At 35.0% G+C, this 18989-nt stretch overlaps 1 protein-coding gene across 6 annotated transcripts in view; it reads right to left on the bottom strand.

Moving 5' to 3' along the window:
* The window catches only part of LOC122794391 (CD2 associated protein), a 3269826-nt gene that overhangs the window by 944020 nt on the left and 2306817 nt on the right, over positions 1–18989 (bottom strand). For all 6 annotated transcript variants that reach the window (XM_044062740.1, XM_044062738.1, XM_044062742.1 and 3 more), the window contains one exon: positions 8507–8563. In XM_044062740.1, coding sequence (XP_043918675.1) covers positions 8507–8563 — 57 coding nt within the window. The remainder of the gene's footprint in view (positions 1–8506; positions 8564–18989) is intronic.

Here is an 18989-nt window from a genome sequence, read left to right as displayed (position 1 = left end):
CAGCTCCTGTCATTCCTTACCAAACACCAACTACTCTCCCCTACCCAACACAGCTTCTGCCCAGGACACAGTACCAACTCCGCCCTTCTCTCCTTCTTACATTCTGTGAATTTAGCTCGTGACTGTGGTAATATGGTATCCTCTGTTCTTCTAGACTTATCTAAAGCCTTCGATACCATCTCCCATAGTCACCTACTAAATCATCTGTCTAACCTCAACCTCTTCCATAAAACTCTTTACTGGTTCTCCAGCTACCTTTCTGATAGATCCCAAGCTGTGAAATGGGGCCAGGCCACCACCACTTTCCTCCCTACTCCCACTGGAGTACCCCAAGGTTCAAATCTTGGCCCATTGCTATTCAATATCTTTATTAACAACTTCCACAAAGCCATACCTAATACCAAAATTGTGCAATACGCTGATGATTCCACTTTGATCCGTTATGCCTCTAACCTAAAAGATCTCCAACGTCTAACTCAAACTGCCTTCTCTACCACCAAAAACTGGATGCTCCAAAATCACCTCTCACTAAATGCCAACAAAACTAAGATCCTTCTATTCTCTCCCTCAAAATCCTTCCCTATTGACAAAAACTTACTCCAAATCACCAGCCTTAACAACTCCATTATCGAGGTCGTACCCTCCGCCAAACATCTTGGTGTAACCATTGAGGAACACCTAAAATTTAACAATCACATCCTGCTAAATATCAAGAAAACCCACATAAACCTAGGCCTAATTTACAGAAACAATCACTTCCTCTCTCCTTCCACCAGACTAACTCTCGCCACAACCTTTCTACTTCCCCTCTCTACTGTATAGCACACCTCTGCTCACTAATTTATCTTCCACACTCCCCTCCAAATTGGAAGTATGTTATAATAAAATAGCCAGATTCACGACGAATGCCAAATCCTGCTTTCATCACTGCACCTCCCTACACTCACTAAACTGGCTTGAACTCCCCAATCTACTTGACCTTCACCAAATCACCACAACCCACAAATTATTGTTCCAACCTAACTGCCCTGCATTGTGCAATATTCTGCAACATTACAACTCCCTTAGACCCCTTAGATCTACCCACCAAAACTGATCACCATCCATAAACCCAAGTGCCCTGCTGGGCAGCTTCTGCTATCTTATTCCCTAGCTAAAAAATGTATTGCTCTGCCCTCCACACTGAGGACCTGTGACAACCTTAACTTCAAAACTCAACTTCATTCTTACCTCTATCTAAACAGGAAATGCAACTGTACTCTTCCACCCATTCCTCTCAAGCTCTCCTCTCCCTTTACTCCAGGCTAACCTTCTTACCTTCCTAACCTCACTTTAAATTGTTGATTATATATGTAACCAAACAGCAAAATCTAGCCACGATACTATATGCCTGTTTTTACTCCTGAACTAAACTGTATATATTTTTTCCTCACTCCTTTGAATGCTACCTGTTGCTTGCAACCCTAACTTCCTTTGTAATTAATCATGTAATTAAACTTCGTATTGTGTAGCTTTTCTCCCCGAGCCTCCACTGAAAGTAGGCTCCCTAAGCCCAGTGGAAGTAAACTGTAAATATTTTTTTCTCTTTTTCTCTTTAGAATGCTACCTGTTGTTTGTAATCCTAACTTTCTTTGTAACTAATCATGTAATTAAACTTTGTATTGTGGAGCTTTTCTCCCCGGGCTCCCCAAGCCTAGTGGACCTCCCCGGTCATCAAACTGGAATAAATAAATAAATAAATAATAAAACGAATAAATAAATAAATAAATAAGATGTGACACAGGCTCAAATGGATATAACAAGAAACTATATAAAAAAGTCAACCTGCCAAACAGTGTGTGCATGTAACACAAAAGCTGCAACTAGATATTTAAAGCTGTTACAAATAAAAGGTGTGAATAATAACTTTTTAACATAATAAGCCTTGCAATACTATCTTTAAATGTTAATGGTTTTACATATATATACAAAATAGAAAGAGCACTGAACTATATTAAAAATGTAGGGTGCAAATAGTTATGCTACAGGAGACACATTTGGAAAGAAATGAACATGTGAATTTGATAAAGAAAGTCTTTCAGGATGGTTACTCAGTGGAATATCTGGGACAAATGAAAAGAGGAGTACTTATATTAATTGCAAGAGGAACTCTAATAGTGATAAGACAGAATAAAAAAAGGATAATAATGGTAGATATGTAGTACTAAGGGGCTACAGGTAAGTGAGGAGGATTACAGTGGCATGTACTTATATTCCACCTAAAACTGTTATAATGGAGCTTAAGAAAATTCTGGCAGAAATAATCAGTTTTCAGCAGGGAAGATTACTTATAGGTGGGAGCTGAAATTTGATTTGCAGCGAGGAAGATGCACCTGGGGGACGAGAAGGGAAAATATAACAAAGGAGGGTAGATTTATGAAGAACTTTATGAAAATATTTGGAATGGAAGATGCAAATTTAGTAGTAGGAGTTCAAAGTGAATTTACATATTCCCCAAGATACAAAAACTGGGATAGGTTAAACACAACTTACATTTCACAGGAACATGTGCACTTAATTGAAAGTTTTAATATGCATCCAATAGCTACTTCAGATGACATGCCAATAACAACTAAAATAAAAAGGCAAGGTAATGAAATAAAAAAAAAGACACTGTCACTTTCCCGCCTAACTGTTCAAAAGGGGTTCAGGTGCCTAGGCAGTGAGACATTTCCCTGTAGTACATTTCATTGGAGACACATGGCTGAAGTGACATTCAGCTGCAGAGGAATATGGCTGCTGCAGATTCCCTGTGGGCAAAGAGAAGAATGCAGTGCCATGCCCAATAACCAAATGCATGAGGGAAAATAATGGCTATGGCTCCCAAGGCAGCATGAGACAGTTGGCAGTATGGCAGGTATCAGTAGCAGGCTGGCCAGTGGGCATATCAGTGGCCGTTAAAATGCAGTGCATAATGGGAACTGCCTTTATAACTGATGAGTGTAGACCACTATCTCCTTTACAGTTTTTAGGGAACATTACCAAAAATGTATACTGGAGCATAAGTGTGACTACAGTAGCATGCAGGATTTCCTCCAAACTGTAACACACTTCTACATGTTGTAGTTGCATAGGCATGTACTGTACACAACACACATTACTGATTCTGATTTAAGGAACAGGTAGTGGAAATTATTCAGAGTTATTAAAGACAGAAATTTCTTCTGAAAATATAGCTAGGGAGTGGGACAAAATTAAAGTGGAGTCTAAAAATAGGGTGGAAATCAAAGAGAGAGATGGTTAAACAACAAGAATTATTTCAAGGGACTGACAAATATTATAGGGGGAATCTCACAGAAGAGCAATTGCAGAATGTTAAGCAGAAAATAAAGGATTACCATGATAATATGCATGCATTTAGAAAGACTGCTGTTGAGCAGAAAGATGTACTTGGTAAAAAAATAAAGTGAGGACACCGACATATCCCCAGATTCTTCCAGTAGTCGAACAGGAGGATTCAGGATCATACATGAATACATTGGAGCAACTGACAGCTTAGAGAAAAATTCCAGCTTGGGACTGGTATCCATAAATGCATACAACCCATAAAGTTTCACTATTACAGTAGTGAAGGCCATACCTGAAGATAATATGCTGTAAGCTCATATTTATTTGACATTTGTTTTCCGGGAAAGTCCAACTGGATATGAGCCCAGTTGCAGCAGAGGCCCAAGGAGAAAAGCTCCAGAGTACATACTAAACAGAATTACAAATCAACATTGGTTACAAAGATTAAGACAATAACACAGGAGTACAGTTTGTGGTATGCAGTAAAAAAATAAACAATATAGTTAGGACATTCTATACACATGAAAAAAATGAGGTAACTAAGAAAATAAAAAGCAGCATTACAATTTGTAGATATAATAATAGGAAGCAATTAGCTAAACACACATTACATACAAGTGACAAGAGAAATTCCTAATATGTACGTTACATAACACTGCATGAAGAATGTATGACAGAATAAGTAATAAGTTGGAACACACTAAATACACTTTCTGGCTAGAGTATTGTGTAATAAATTTCAGTCATAATTTCTTGGATAAGTAATGGGTAGTGTAGAAATAGAATGAAAGAACTTTTGAAGATTAATGAATTACTGAAAGGTGAGGTCAGAAGGTAGGTAATGCAAGAAGGGAAGTAGGATAGATCAGGAGAAAGTACATTAAGATTAGGGAAAAGTAATGAGCACTAAGATGGAGTGGAGCATGGGCAGTTACTGGTTAGATGTTCTTTCAGTCTACTCTTGAAAGAATAGTAGTGGGGTATAAAGTCTCACTGCCTCTGGAATACTATTCCATGATTTGGCAACACAGTGAGAGTACACCCTAACACCGCTGGATCTTTGAGATTTGTAGAGAGATAGATACTTGTGAGAAGAACATAGGCCACGAGATGGAATATAATGTTGAAGTAGTGATGGTGGAGCTTGAGAAAATTAGTTGTAGTACAGTATTGTGAGTGTTAGTGTTAGCTGATTAAAGGTTAGAAGGTGGAATAGTTTGAGACAATTTAGAGACCTGAGAGCAGAGCACAGCAGTGGTGAGAGTAGCAGGCCTGCCTTGTGGCAAATTCATCTATTTTATTACAGCACTAACTTTTACTTTGCGGGAAGAGTGAAGATTGGTTAGAACAGGTGAAGCACACGGAAGGGAGGGGTAAAGAGATAAGTGGTGGCAATGGTTACTCTTGTGGAGTTGGAGATGAACTTCTTAGCCCTATACATCACACCCAATTTTTGATTTAAAAACTAATGTTGTTGCTGACACAGGTTAAACTTAAGATTATTGTCAATAGTTACACCTAACAGTTCAGTGTGTGAAACACTGACTGATGTACTGTTCCAAGAAGTAATAGCAAAGTTAGAGGTATCTGGAGCAAATAGTTTTGGTAAAACTACTAGGAGTTTACTTATTTTTTTTTTTGTATTAAGTAGTAGATGGTTGTTGGTGAGCCAGGATTCAATAGAGTTGAATGCTACTTGAGTTAAGCTCTGTAGAGGAGTCAGATTGCTGGCGGAGCAGATTAAAGCGGAGCTGTCAGCATACTGAATAAGGGTGGCTTGTTTGGCTGCAGTGTTAAGATGATTGATAAAAATGTTGAAAATGAGTGGACCTAGTATTAAGCCCTGGGGTACACCCTGATGCTAAATGGTAAGTATGGAGAGAAACTATAATTCCATTTGACAGACTAATATCTGTTAGAGAGAGATTTGTATAGATCTAAGAACAAAGATGAGACCAAATTTCCTGAGTCACAAGCTTTATTGACAGTGTCAGTAAAGGATAGCAGATCAGTGATAGTGTTGTGCGCTGGTTTGTATCCATGTTAGGTGGGACAGAGAAGACTGTCGTCAAGAAGGTATTGAAGAAATTGTTTGATGATACATTTCTCTGGATGTTTTGATAGTGGTGAAAGAACAGCAATTGGCCTATAGTTAAATATTTCTGTGGCAGTGCCACCTTTCTGGAGAGGAAGGATGAAGGACTTTTTCCACAGGGAGAGGACATAAGCTTCCTTGATAGATCTATTAATGACTATGGAGACTGGGTAAGCAATCAAGTCAGCTGCCATTTTTAGGAATTCATTATGAAGATTATCTGCAAAGGAGGAACATGGCTTGAGTTTTATAAGAGGGTTTTGACAAAGGAAATCAAAACTTGTTGAGGTGAGAATGTGGAGTGACAGGTAGTAGAAGACAGAGAAAGTAGAAGGAGATGGAGGGAATTTGTTGGTGATGGAAGTTATGCTGTTGAAGTAAGAGTTAAACTGAGATGTTATGTCCGAGGAGGTACTATCACAGCAGGGATGGCGGGAGGACAGTTTTCCACTTTTGATAGTGTGATATAAAGTTTTGGGACTGGATTTGCACTGATGTAGCAGCTTTGCACAGAATTGCTTTTTATCTAAAATTAACCTCTCCCTTTACAAGGTTATGCAATGCTTTGAAACGCTGTAGATTATTATGAGTTTTATATTTTAGGTAGGTTATCCATGCCTTCTCTCTTTTTTGAAGGAGTGATCTGGTATAGACAGAAAGCGAAGGAGTATAGTTGGTTTTGACTCTTTTCCTTCTGGAGGGAACTAAACTGTCTGTAAAGTGTTTAGGAATGTAGAATTAAATATAACTGTAATCAAGTTTCTACTACAAAAAGTACAGTTGTGTACACTTACCATAATGAAGAGAAGACAGCAACCGACGCAGGACCCAAGACTTTGGAATTCAGGCTGACTGAGGGCAACCTGCCAGCAGATTACCCAAATGTAATGACTGCAACAGTGAAACACGAAGAACATCAACTCAATTCAAAATGGTGGTACTCAACACTTGCATGTCTCTCACATTCGGTCTGTGCTCGTACTCATTTTATATTCATATTCTGATTATACTCATTGTCTATGTTTTGTGGCCCAGGTCACGGCTGAAAAAGGTCTTTGGACCAGTTCAGGTACTCGGTTAACAAACTGAATCAAACAAAGAAATAAATGTTTTAAATGTGTTTAAATCATGCCATTACAATCAGCCTATTTACAAAAAAACATTCAATTGCTGTAATAAGAGGCAGAGTATTAACAAATAAATTTTTGTGTATAATGCTGCAAGAAATACTTCCAAGTAATGAGCATTCAGACTGGCAAATATTACTGACAGTTTCTTTATAGTGCATGTCTTTGTAGTGCATGGAGTGTGGTGATTATGCTCAGATATTCAGAAAAAGCTTAACTTGTTAAAAAGTCAAGTCCTACGCTAGGCAGGCAAATCTGCCAGTACTAACAAGCAAAAACAACGTCAGATTAAAACAGATTTGTTTCTGCCTGCTGCTTGTACCAGTAACATATCCCTACTTAACTTCCTCTTATAAACTTAGAAAGTAGCTAGAATAACAGGGTTGTGCTCACCTGCATTTTCTGAAGGACATGAAGTCTGAAACTCAACTGTGTCATTATTTAGTGACTTCAATCCTTAGTGATTTATCCAAAAACAAGATTTTTATAAGTAACAGACCAAACTTATGATACAAAAATCTGGACATTCTATGAAAATCTAGACATCTGAGAGGCATGGCAAGCTTAGCGTAAACATAACTGACTGTGTTGCACCGTTTTTTTGACAGCATTCACTAAATGCTTTACTGTTTTAAAAGCTGGCAAATGACAGCATTCCTTTTCTTTTATTTTTGCAGACAGTAGTATATAAGCAAATAAAGCTCCATGCCCTACAAAGAAGTATGATCGGGTGTCTGACCATAACTTCTAATTATGTGTTTTCGAAAAGGATGCCAAGATTTACCTCTAGAGTGAATTTCTTGGCATCCATGTCTTGAACACATAATAAGCATGTTCTAATCATCAACCTGAACATAGTCCTCTGTATGTAGTATCACATTTAAAGAGTAGGATTAGCAGTGCCTGTTGTTTATCCAACAGGCAGGAAAATGGCCTGTTATATGTAGAAAACAGCATTTAGCTGCTAACCTTCCACCATGTGTTCTTTTAGAAATGTCACAACAATACATCATCACATGTGTGTTATTATTGGACTTCAGAAAGTAAGACTTCTTGGCACTGTGCTCCGTACAGGGGTTTTTGCAGTTTCAAATGAAAATCACTCTGAATGACTAAAATACTGCAGCCATATATATATGGAGCGGCAGGTATAATAGGTAAGGAAATGTCTGCACCAAATCCCAAACAAACTAATTCTTACATAACCCTTTGAATCACATTTATTTCTTATGGCACATTTCCTTATTCATAGTGAAACCAGGAAAAATGTGAGTGACCGCATTTTCAGTTATAATATAGTTTTCATACTTTCCTTCTTTTAGTAAGCTTCTGTTTAGAACAGCATTAATCAAGCTGTTAACAAAGTTCCTGAAACACAGAATTTCTCTCCAGTATTTAAATTGAGGCAAACAACCAGTTCTAATATGTTCTCTATGATTAAGTCTAACTTTCACTTGTTTCCACATTTTTCTTTACACACAGACTACATATATTAATGTGCAACACACCTTCTTCCACACAATGACTACAAACTCTACAAATTAGTTTGTAGGTCTCATATGTTGTATGCCATTATTTGGTTTCTACAAGATACTTTTCAACTGAACAGGTACAGTCTCTCTTTCCCAACTATAAGGGATGAAGATGGAATTTGCCATTTCCTCACTACAGAGGATGCTGAATTATCCACATCAATATCCCCTAAGTTACTGCTAGATTAAAAAAAGGTGCTTGGGTATGTCAACCAAAGTGCTGAAATAACAATTACAAATTATTTTAATGCTCGTTTTATACAGTAGCTCAAACTGCTATCAACAATGTTCCTCAGTGACATTATCAGCATTACAACAGTTGATTCAATTCATGCCAGCCAGCATGCACACCTTCCCTACCTGATATAAATCAATAAATTTAGAAAGTTGCACATCATAAATATAAAAAGAACAAAGCTTCTTACATCATCTACATCTGGTTTTGGAGGCAATTTTGTAGGAGCTTTGGGTCCAGGTAAGCCCTGTAAAATAAAGATAAAAAGAAAAATACTTATTACCACAGAAGCAGTAATATTTTTTTTCAAATGCATTAAATATAAAACCTAAAGGTAAATGACAAACATTTACGATTACAACAACTGCTTTAAAACTTGTCACCAAGCAAGTCACTACAAGTTTATATATCCGATCCTTCCAGAAACCAGACTTGGGGAAGCACACTTGAAGGTCCTGGCCCCCCACCTTTTTTTCTCTCTCTCACTCACACACACAAGATTTGCTTTCAGTTGAAACAGGCATCTATACCAGGATTCAGCAAGTGCCAGCATTACCTCTTCTACAACTTTATACTCTTATTAGCACCCAATCATATACATGCTAAACATTTTGGAGCAATCACTGACCACAAACTACACTTAGATAAACTCATCAACTATGTGATTTCAAACTGAAATGCTGAGCTGACCACCTCTCAGACCATATTAATACCTACTCTACTCCTCTGCTATTTTCACTAATACTAAAAGATGGAGCAAATATAAAACAAAGTTGCTAAATTTGTAGTTAACCTTCTCAGCAAAATTCATCACGGCAAGGCCCTACAAAAACACAATGGCCAGAACATTTAATGATTTTCAACAACTAAAGACCACCCACAAAATATTACTTAAACCTAATATACATGTTCTATATTCACTATCAATAAAAGATAAACTTCAAATCACAAACTCAACTTCAAACATGTATCCAAACCAAATAACTGCCATGTGGAACCACTATACTGTGGTTATGGTGCCAAGATGTGGAACTCATATCCCTTTGCATCTCGGAAATTAAACAAAGCATTACACTTCCCTTAAAAAATATTAAATCACCTAGCATCTAAATAGCGCTTGTACCCAACTCATTCTTAACACTTCAATATACACTCTACCACCACTACTACTACTATACTCTAACCCTCTCACTCCTTCTATATTTCACTATACCCTTTCTTCTAACAACCTCCTTTCTCTTCCATATCTCCATTCCCAAATACACATACACCACCTAGCTGTATACTCTCCTTTCTTATCTCAACTCATTATTTCCTCTCTCCACTCTCGAGATCACAAATATTTTTTTTCTAATCCAATGCAGAATTTCCAAAGTTTTACTTATTTATTCATAATAATAAACTTGAAAGTTACTGATGTTTGCACATATTGTTACCATAACTGCAATGTACTCTGATCAATAAACAATTTTTTTAGTTCATGGGTTATGCTTAGGAAGCAGCGTGATTCCTTCCTATGTCTTTCCTACAAATTTCTTCCAGAGCTGAGAATGGAACTTGATTCGGTTACTACTAAACATTTTCTCTAAAAGTATGCATCCTTGCTACTTCATTTGAGGCTACGTTTGTTTTTTGTAGAAAAAGTCCTGTTGGCGGAAGAGTTGGCGGAATTAAAGGGAGAAATTAATACTTTAGTTCTCCTGGTAAGAAAGTTACTGCATAGTGATAACGATCAGTCGAATGTAAATACATCTAATATACGGAACATTCACAATGCACAGCTTGTTACAAATTATGAAGCTGCTAATAATCCAGTGTTAAAAGATAATTTAGCAGAGTTAAAATCGCCAACACTTGTAGGTAGCACAGTTAATAAGAAAAATAAAATAACTGTGACTGAAAGTGAGGGTGAAGCATTTAATGACAGTCTTGACATCCCAAATGGAGAGGGCGAAAATACTAAAAGACTACCAAATACACTGGATATTACTGAACCATTTAGCAGCAGCAAGATCAATTTGTCTGATTATACGTTTGACTTTTCATTATACGACGTGGAAGTGGAAGCCAAGAGAACAGAAACAAAACCAAAAAGAACTATTCCTTTAAAAACATATTCGGCTGTTACTGGAAATTGTACACAAAGTAAAAAAGGTTCTGTAATGAATACATCTGATGTGGAAATAAGAACTGAACAGTGTGGACTTAATTCAAAGGATAAACAATTCAATGAATTTTTTACTTTTAATTTTAATGTGGACAATGTGAAAAGTAATTTCAATTTTAAATCTCCTGACACTGAATTGTCAGGCAATTTGAAAAGTATGATTTATTTATTGGGGAAAAAAATTGAAAAATATCAATGGGTTGAAAATTGATAATACTTATCTGTCTAAATGTATTGATAATAAGCTAGTTCCTATGGGGCTTAGATTTTTTAAACAACCCATGGGGCTGGAATTAACAAGTGAAGGTAAAAATGAATTTAACAAGTTTTTTGACGAATATGGCTTTAATTATATGCATATGTTGATTAAATACAATGACGAAAAATTAAGTAAACTTATTCAGGAAGCTGATAAACTTAACACTAGAATAGTGAATGATTTATTATACACCGAATGGGAGAAACTGTATAATAAACAAGATCAGGAGGCAGACAAGTGGATTTCCAAGATATGTCAGAGAAAAGCTATTAAAATGCAGAGAGACAGGGAGCAGTATAACAAGGGAATTGCTTACATATGGCCGGAAGTAACAAAGTTACAAACTAAGGGTCGTACTAATATTAACAACAATACTAGGGATTTTAAGGACAAGTCATACACATATGGGAGACAGGATTTTCAGATGGAACTGAGGGATACATCTCAACCATATCAGAACAAGGGTCAGATGAAACAGACATTTATAAGAAAGAGAAACAACCAAAGAAATTGGAATTAGTGACACCTAATCTTATTACAGAAACAGGACATGAAGATGTAGTGAGAGAGAAAGAAAAACACAATGTTATAGTTATTACAGGAAATACTTATTCGTATAAGAATTTTAATATATATAATTATTCTAATGTTACTATTGATCGAACACACTTTGACTTATTGGCAAAAGGTATGAAATTTATTCCCAACCCTTATTTTAGTATGACTGATTTCTTAATTGACTTTAAGAAATATATTAGAAAAATCAATTTGGCAATATTTTTTAATAATCAGCCAAAAAAAGATATGTATAACACCTCCATTTCTTATAATGGTAAGAATTTGTTAAAAAAGGCCAGTGTTTTTATACCTCCAAGTCATCCGACGACAGATATGTATGAGAAAATTATAACAAGGGAAATCTATCAGGAATGTAATTCTTTGAGACGAGTACTATTAAAAATTTGTCTATAGATGAAGAGAGACTTTTGAGAGAGATAAAAAACGATTACAATACAAGAATTATGAAACCTGATAAAGGGGGAGGGGTAGTCCTTTACGACAATACTGAATACACTAAAAAGATTTATGACATTTTATATATGTCAGGAAATTATGAAACTATATCATTGAATGAGCTAAATATAGCATACCAAAGAATAGATTCATATCTAGAAGAATATTTAGTAGATGGTAGAATTTCACAAGAAATATATGATTTTCTAAAAGTTAAATTTCCGAAATTAGCAACATTGATAGGAATACCAAAGATACATAAGGACGTTAATGACCCACCCTTTAGACCGATTGTATCAGGCAGTAAATCTAAAACTTTTCCATTAGGAAAATATATTGACATTAAATTAAAATTTATGTATAACCATATAACTATGGTTAAAGATTCATGGGTCTTTCTTAACAACTATCCGATGACACCTTGGAAAACCAATACTATTTTTGTTACAATTGATGTCATTGACTTGTTTTCTTGTATTCCTAAAAGAGAAGGCTTGGAAGCCTTCAGTAATAGCATTATTAAATACTCCAATCTCGAATGGGATGAAATATGTTTATTAGCTGAGATGATGTATATCGTACTGGATAATAATTTCATCTGCTACGAAGGAGAATATTACAAGCAGACTAGGGGAGTGGCTATAGGGGCAGCTTGCGCCCCCATATTCGCTAACCTAGTCATGCTAAACTGGGAGGATTCACATTTGTTTCCTAGTACTTATTTCAAACATATTAAATACTATTCTAGGTTTTTAGATGACATCTATATTTTGTGGGAAGCAGATTATGAAAGTTTACAACTATTTATTAACTATATTAATGCAAGTAGTGAATACTTGAAATTCACATATGCATATAGTGTAACAGGTTTACCTTACTTGGACACATTCATTTTTCATAACGAGGGAGTACTTCAGTCTAAAATATACAGAAAAAACACTTTTTCAAATAATCATTTAGCATATACTAGTTGTCATCCTCCTAAGGTAAAATACAATGTGTTTAAAGGGCAGTGCATTTGTGCCACGCGCATGACATCTAATTATGAGAATATGAAGAAAGAAATGGATTATATAAAAAATTTATTTCAACAAAGAGGCTACCCTATAAAAATGATGGAGGAAATAGTAGAATATGTTATACAACATTGGGAAGTGAAATATAAAACTTTATTACGAGTAGGCATAGAATTAGGTAAGCATTTTGTTAAAGAAAATACTTGTTTGACATCACCCTTTCAAAGAGCATGTGTTCTACAATTTAATTCGGTCACAGACAGTATTAAAAAGTTAATGTGTAAATTTTGGCATATAATATCTAGTGATGCCAATTTATTTAAAATACTGGGTAATAAACCACATTTTATATATAAAATGGGTAAGAATATGAAAGTATTGGTGGAACATAATGAAATAATAATAAAAAAAGATTTCAAGTGTCTAAATAGAAGCACAAAATGAGGTTGTTGCAACCAATGTAAATATATGTTGGAGGTAACTAAAATGAAGTTAGACAATGGTCACAAGTCATTCATTAGAGCCAACTATGGCAATTGCAACACTAAGATGGTGATATATCACGCGAAATGCAATATATGTCCCAGTTTTTATGTAGGAAAGACTGAGAGACACTTAAAGAAGTGAATATATGACCATATTTATAGCATAAGAATAAAAGACAAAACTAATGCCTTATATAGACACATTGAATCTAAAGGTGATGAACACCATTTTAAATTTAGTATTTTAGAGCATATAGAAATGGATCCTAGTGGGGTGATTATAAAAGTTTATTAAGTTATACAGAAGTATGGTGGCAAATATATTTAGATGCCACAACTCCCCCGGGTCTCAATGAATTTATTTCTGTCAAACCATTGATATCTTTATGAATTTAATTCATTTTAATTTACATAATAATAGGAATAGGAATGTTTTGGGAATGATTTCTGGAATGTTTTTTGTAATGTTCCTTGATATGTTCCTTGATATGTTTTTTGATATGTTTTTTGATATTTGATATGTTATTTGATACGTATATTGACATATTTTTATTTGTATTTTTATATATATTTTTTATATATTTGGTATTCATTGCAGCACCTTAGTAGATGTTAGATTACTTATTATAAAACATAGATATATAACACAGATTTATTAGTACGGCACTAGTTTACTATATAATAGATTTTAACATAACAGATTTTAACATATTACATTTTAATATATAATAGATTATTTTATTAGAGAAATGCATTGTGAACATTCATTTGATTTATAATTTGACAGCAAGAACATTACAGCTCTTTATTCCATAGCGCTAATATCTCTAAGGATTTGAAGTTTATTTGGCGCCAAATAGGTTTTATAAACCGTTTGTTAGCATCTGTCATTCAGTTCTGAAGAAGCCCAGCTGTTATGGGTGAAAGCGCTTAACTTGTGAAACATTTATTTTTTGTTTTATGTTTCATGTTGCTGAGTAATATTGTTCGTCCTCATTTTAGTTTGGTGAAATAAACCGGCTTTTTATTGAACGTTTGGGCACTTACTGGTGGATCCTGAGCACATTTGTTGGAACTGTTATTACCAGGATTATTCAGTTATTTTCTTATCTCAACTCATTATTTCCTCTCTCTACTCTCGAGATCAAAAATATTTTTTTTCTAATCCAATGTAGAATTTCCAAAGTTTTACTTATTTATTCATAATAATAAACTTGAAAGTTACTGATGTTTTGCACATATTGTTACTATAACTGCAATGTACTCTGGTGAATAAACAATTTTTTTAGTTCATGGGTTATGCTGAGGAAGCAGCATGGTTCCTTCCCATGTCTTTCCTACAAATTTCTTCCACAGCTGAGAATGGAACTTGATTCGGTTACTACTAAACATTTTCTCTAAAAGTATGCATCCTTGCTACTTCATTTGAGGCTACGTTTGTTTCCTGTAGAAAAAGTCCTGTAACCCTAAAATGTATGAGGTACATTAAAGAAGATTTCTGGGGCAATATCAGGATATTCAGTACAAAATTTTATTTAGTAGACATTGTCAGGTAGCACACTCATCTTTAATGCAGAAAGGCATGGGTTCTATTCCCACACCAAGTAGACTGATTGCTAACACTGTAGTAAAGCATACAGGGGTGCTGCACTCCTGAGCATGTAGTCCCTCAGATGAGACGTTAAACAAAGGCCCCATCTGCTTGAGTTGGTGGTAGCTCAGGTGATGTAAAAGATCTCATAGCACCTATTGAAAAGAGGAGGGGCCCTTTATATACAAAAATAACTTATTTACACATTTTTCACATATTTACAATATATATATATATATATATATATATATATATATATATATATGTGTATATATATATATATACACATACACACACACACAAATATGTTTACACAATCATAGTAAATTTTCATCCATTAGACCACCACTCCTTTTTCCATAACCACCTGATGTTACTTAATATTGTTGTTAAAATCCATTTACCATTAAACAAAATGTATTCTTTCATTCCATATAACAAAAAGTGTTTTATCTATTCTTTCAATATATTCTTTAATTCTACTCTTACAATATCCACATTTAATCATATCCATGTTTACTTTATCCACTTTTTTTATATCTTCAAAAAATCTTCTTTACATAGTTTTCCCCAAACATTTTTTACACTTTTACATTTCAAAAACACATGTTCCACAATTTCTTCTTGACAATATAAACATACGCAATCACTTTTCTTCTTGTATGGCATATTTCCTTTTACTGGAAATTTATCTATTACCAGTCTCCACAAAAAAACACTCTTGACATTTACTTTCTGATTATGCCATCCATCTGCTTCTTATTTTTACAGCTTTAATTTTTTCATCTGTTAAATTTTCCCATGGTTTTTCATAGCAATGTTTTACTGTTACATTATTATACCACACTTTTCTATATCATCAATTTTTATTTTCCACAAAATCATTTTTCTTGGTAATATTTTATTTCCTTCCACCTCATTTACATACAAAATTCCTCTTTTAACTGGGTTTAATCTAGTACCCCATATTAATGAAAAAATAACTCCTTTTCAAATACTGTACTTGCTAAGTATGCTATTTTCCCATCAGTACTAAATTTATCAATAAGCCTTTTTCTGAATAATTTACATGATCTCAGAAAAGACAGGTTTGTTTTATTTCTTCTATGTTTTTCCCCCAACTGAATTCTACTTGTATCTTAATTCCCAAATTTTATACCCAACACAGAAGTTTCATTCATTGTAAAAATATATCCTCCTGATCTTTACTACATCACCTAAACCTTTACTTTTTGCTATATTTAAAGCTATCCCCATCATCTTTAGACACGTTTGTGCAAATAAAATTTGAATAAAAGAAGTATTTTGCAATTCTTACAATGTCATCTGCATATGTTAAAAGAAATGGAATTCTTCACTGTTCAGGTGTTACATACCCTACCTTATTCATTTTACAATTTCACATACTAGCATATTCATAACTAATGCAAAGAGTATACAACTCATTGTACATCAGTCTTAAACCATTCTTCATATGTACCTCTTGGCTTAACCATCCATTTACAAGTAGAGGCATTCTGAAAGACATGCATGAATGGGCGTGCCTTCGTTGAAGGTTGGGCGTCAAGCTGGCAACTCAGCACTGTAAAAACCTACTGCCAATAATTAGCGGACCGAAGTTCCGCTGTGGCGACCCCCTAACCAGGAAAAGCCAAAAGGCAAACAACAATTATTACCATATGCTGCCATAGCTGTTTGCAATCCTTCATTTGTTAAAAATCTTATATTTTCTAATATAATTACATCTACATCACATGTAACACAAAACTCCAAAATTCCTACTCTTCTTACTATATACTTAATACTAACACAGAAAGTGCTCGAAATTTTTCATGTTCCCTTAGACTCAAGTTTCACAAGTTCACAGCCAATTACTAGGCTAGCTTTCTTAAAAGGCCATTCTAAGCCCAACTAATTTTCTTCCCAAAGGTGAAAATCAAACACTGCACCTTGTGCCTGACAGTCAAACGCATTAACCATCATACCAAGCCCCAATCTTTAGCTGTATATATTCTTTTTCATCAGTTTACTTTCTTCTTTTCTTTTGTACTTATTCCTTTAAATTTTTTTTGTCTTTTACCCTTTTACCAACAGAATGCTTTTTTTTTGCTTTTACTACCTCCCAATGTATGTCTTCTTCTTCAAATATTTCAGAACCTTCTTCTATGTCTGCTTTGTTTTTTTCTCATAAAATCTTTCTTTGATTTCTACGTTTTCCTTATTCTCATTTTCATTTTTGCAATCCATCCATAAATGTCCAATTTTGTTACATTTAGATTTCAACTGACATGTTTTGCATCATGTCCCATTTCCCCACAAATATAACATTTTCTTTTGTCACAGTTCCTTATCAAATGTCCTTTTCCACCAAAATGACGTGTTTTGGATTGTCCACAATATTTTACAATAACCCTGTTCTCATCCACATTTACCATGTTTGGTATATCTATAATCTTTTCTCTTTCTGTTTTAACACAATATTACAATCCCAGCCACAAATCCATAAATTCCTTCTGTCAAACTTTTGCAATGTCCAGTACTTCCTCGTATAAAGCTTTCAAATGTCCTCTCAAAGTCTTTCTACCTCTGTTTGAAACTGTACATGAATATTTTTTTGTTGCCCTGTTATATGTTTTTATAACAAAGATTCCATGACTTACAGTCATTCTCCATTTCATATTCAAATATAATGTTACAAAATGTCACTTTGTTGATAAGAATAAATGCTCTTACCTCTTGTGCTTTTACACCCAAAGGAGCCATTAAATTTCCCACACTTCATACCTGTCCATTTCTTTGTCTTCTTTATTTTGAACCATACTGCGGTGGTGGTTCTGCGGTAGCGTTGTCACCTCACAGACGTTGTCCGTTCGATTCTCAGTTAGAGCGTTTTCTGTGTGGCGACATGCGTGAATGGGCGTTCCTTCATTGAAGGTTGTGCATTAGGCCCGGCAAGCAAGCATGTCAAAATCTACTGCCAATCATTAGCGGACCGGAGTTCCGCTGTGGCGACCCCTAACCGGGAAAAGCCGAAAGAAACAAACAAACCATGTACTTCCATTTTTCATTTTCTTCTGCCTTATTTTCTGCTACACCACTTTTGTCTTCTTTTACTTTTTCTGCATGTGTTTTCTTTTTCATCTCACCACTATACTTCAGATTTGTCTCTGCATCCTCCATTTGTATTTTCTCCATAATGTCTCCCCAGGAAACATCTTCCTCGTTTTCTGGCTCACTCTGCATCACCATTTATTTAAGTAAATCATCCCACAACCCTCTGGACTGGAGGGCTATAATTATACATCCATCATTTGTTGATCTATCGTCATCAAAAATGTTTCTATGAAACATTACCTCAGAATCCTGTGCACATTCTCCTGTCTTGACATTTGCTTTTTCCATAATTTCTTTCACCACTCCATAATCTCCTCTCTTCATCTGGCATCCTGTTTCTCCGGGCTGCATCCACACCTGGAATGGAAACAGGAAGTGCTCCTCCAAGATGGGTGGCACTCACAAGAATGAGGATGAGGGGAAGTTTCATAATGCCCTGGCAAAATTTCTCCATGTTGCTTAAATACCACCTCCAGTCTCTCCCAAAATGAGGCTACCAGACTAGTGGGACTAACCCAGTCAAAAAAGGATAAATAAATAAATGCTTTTGTTTCCCAGGTTTGTCCAACTGGGTTTAGTCAAAAACATCTTTTTAGAGGAGGCCCAAGGAGAAAGCCTTAAACGTACTACACACATTTTTAAACAGACATTCAGTACTATACATGAACAGACATTAAATACACACTATCAATTACACAGTCATTTGTTAATTATATAAAAACAGAGGCAACTATTACAGTATAAAAATACTTCTGCATTAATAGATGTCAAACACTGAGAATTTGAACAGGTGCATTAGTGGGTCTGTCACAGATAAATCGTGATTAGCTTTAGAAGTTCAAAGAAATGGAAGTGAGGGAAGCAACAAGGTAGGGCAGAAAGTGTTAATACTGTACTTAACAGGTTGGGTGTACAGCAGATTCAGAGACAAGAATAAGGCTATTGTAAGGTTTACATTAGAAGAACAGAGGTGGAAATAAGCAGTGTTCCAAAATAAAGTGCACATATCTTAGTATACGATTTTAAT

This window comes from Protopterus annectens, chromosome 2.part1 (assembly GCF_019279795.1).
Source record: "Protopterus annectens isolate FY-2018-M chromosome 2.part1, PAN1.0, whole genome shotgun sequence".
In the NCBI taxonomy this organism is placed as follows: domain Eukaryota; kingdom Metazoa; phylum Chordata; order Ceratodontiformes; family Protopteridae; genus Protopterus; species Protopterus annectens.
The sequence above is the reverse complement of the archived record's forward strand: the minus strand, read 5'-3'. Positions and strand labels throughout refer to the sequence as shown.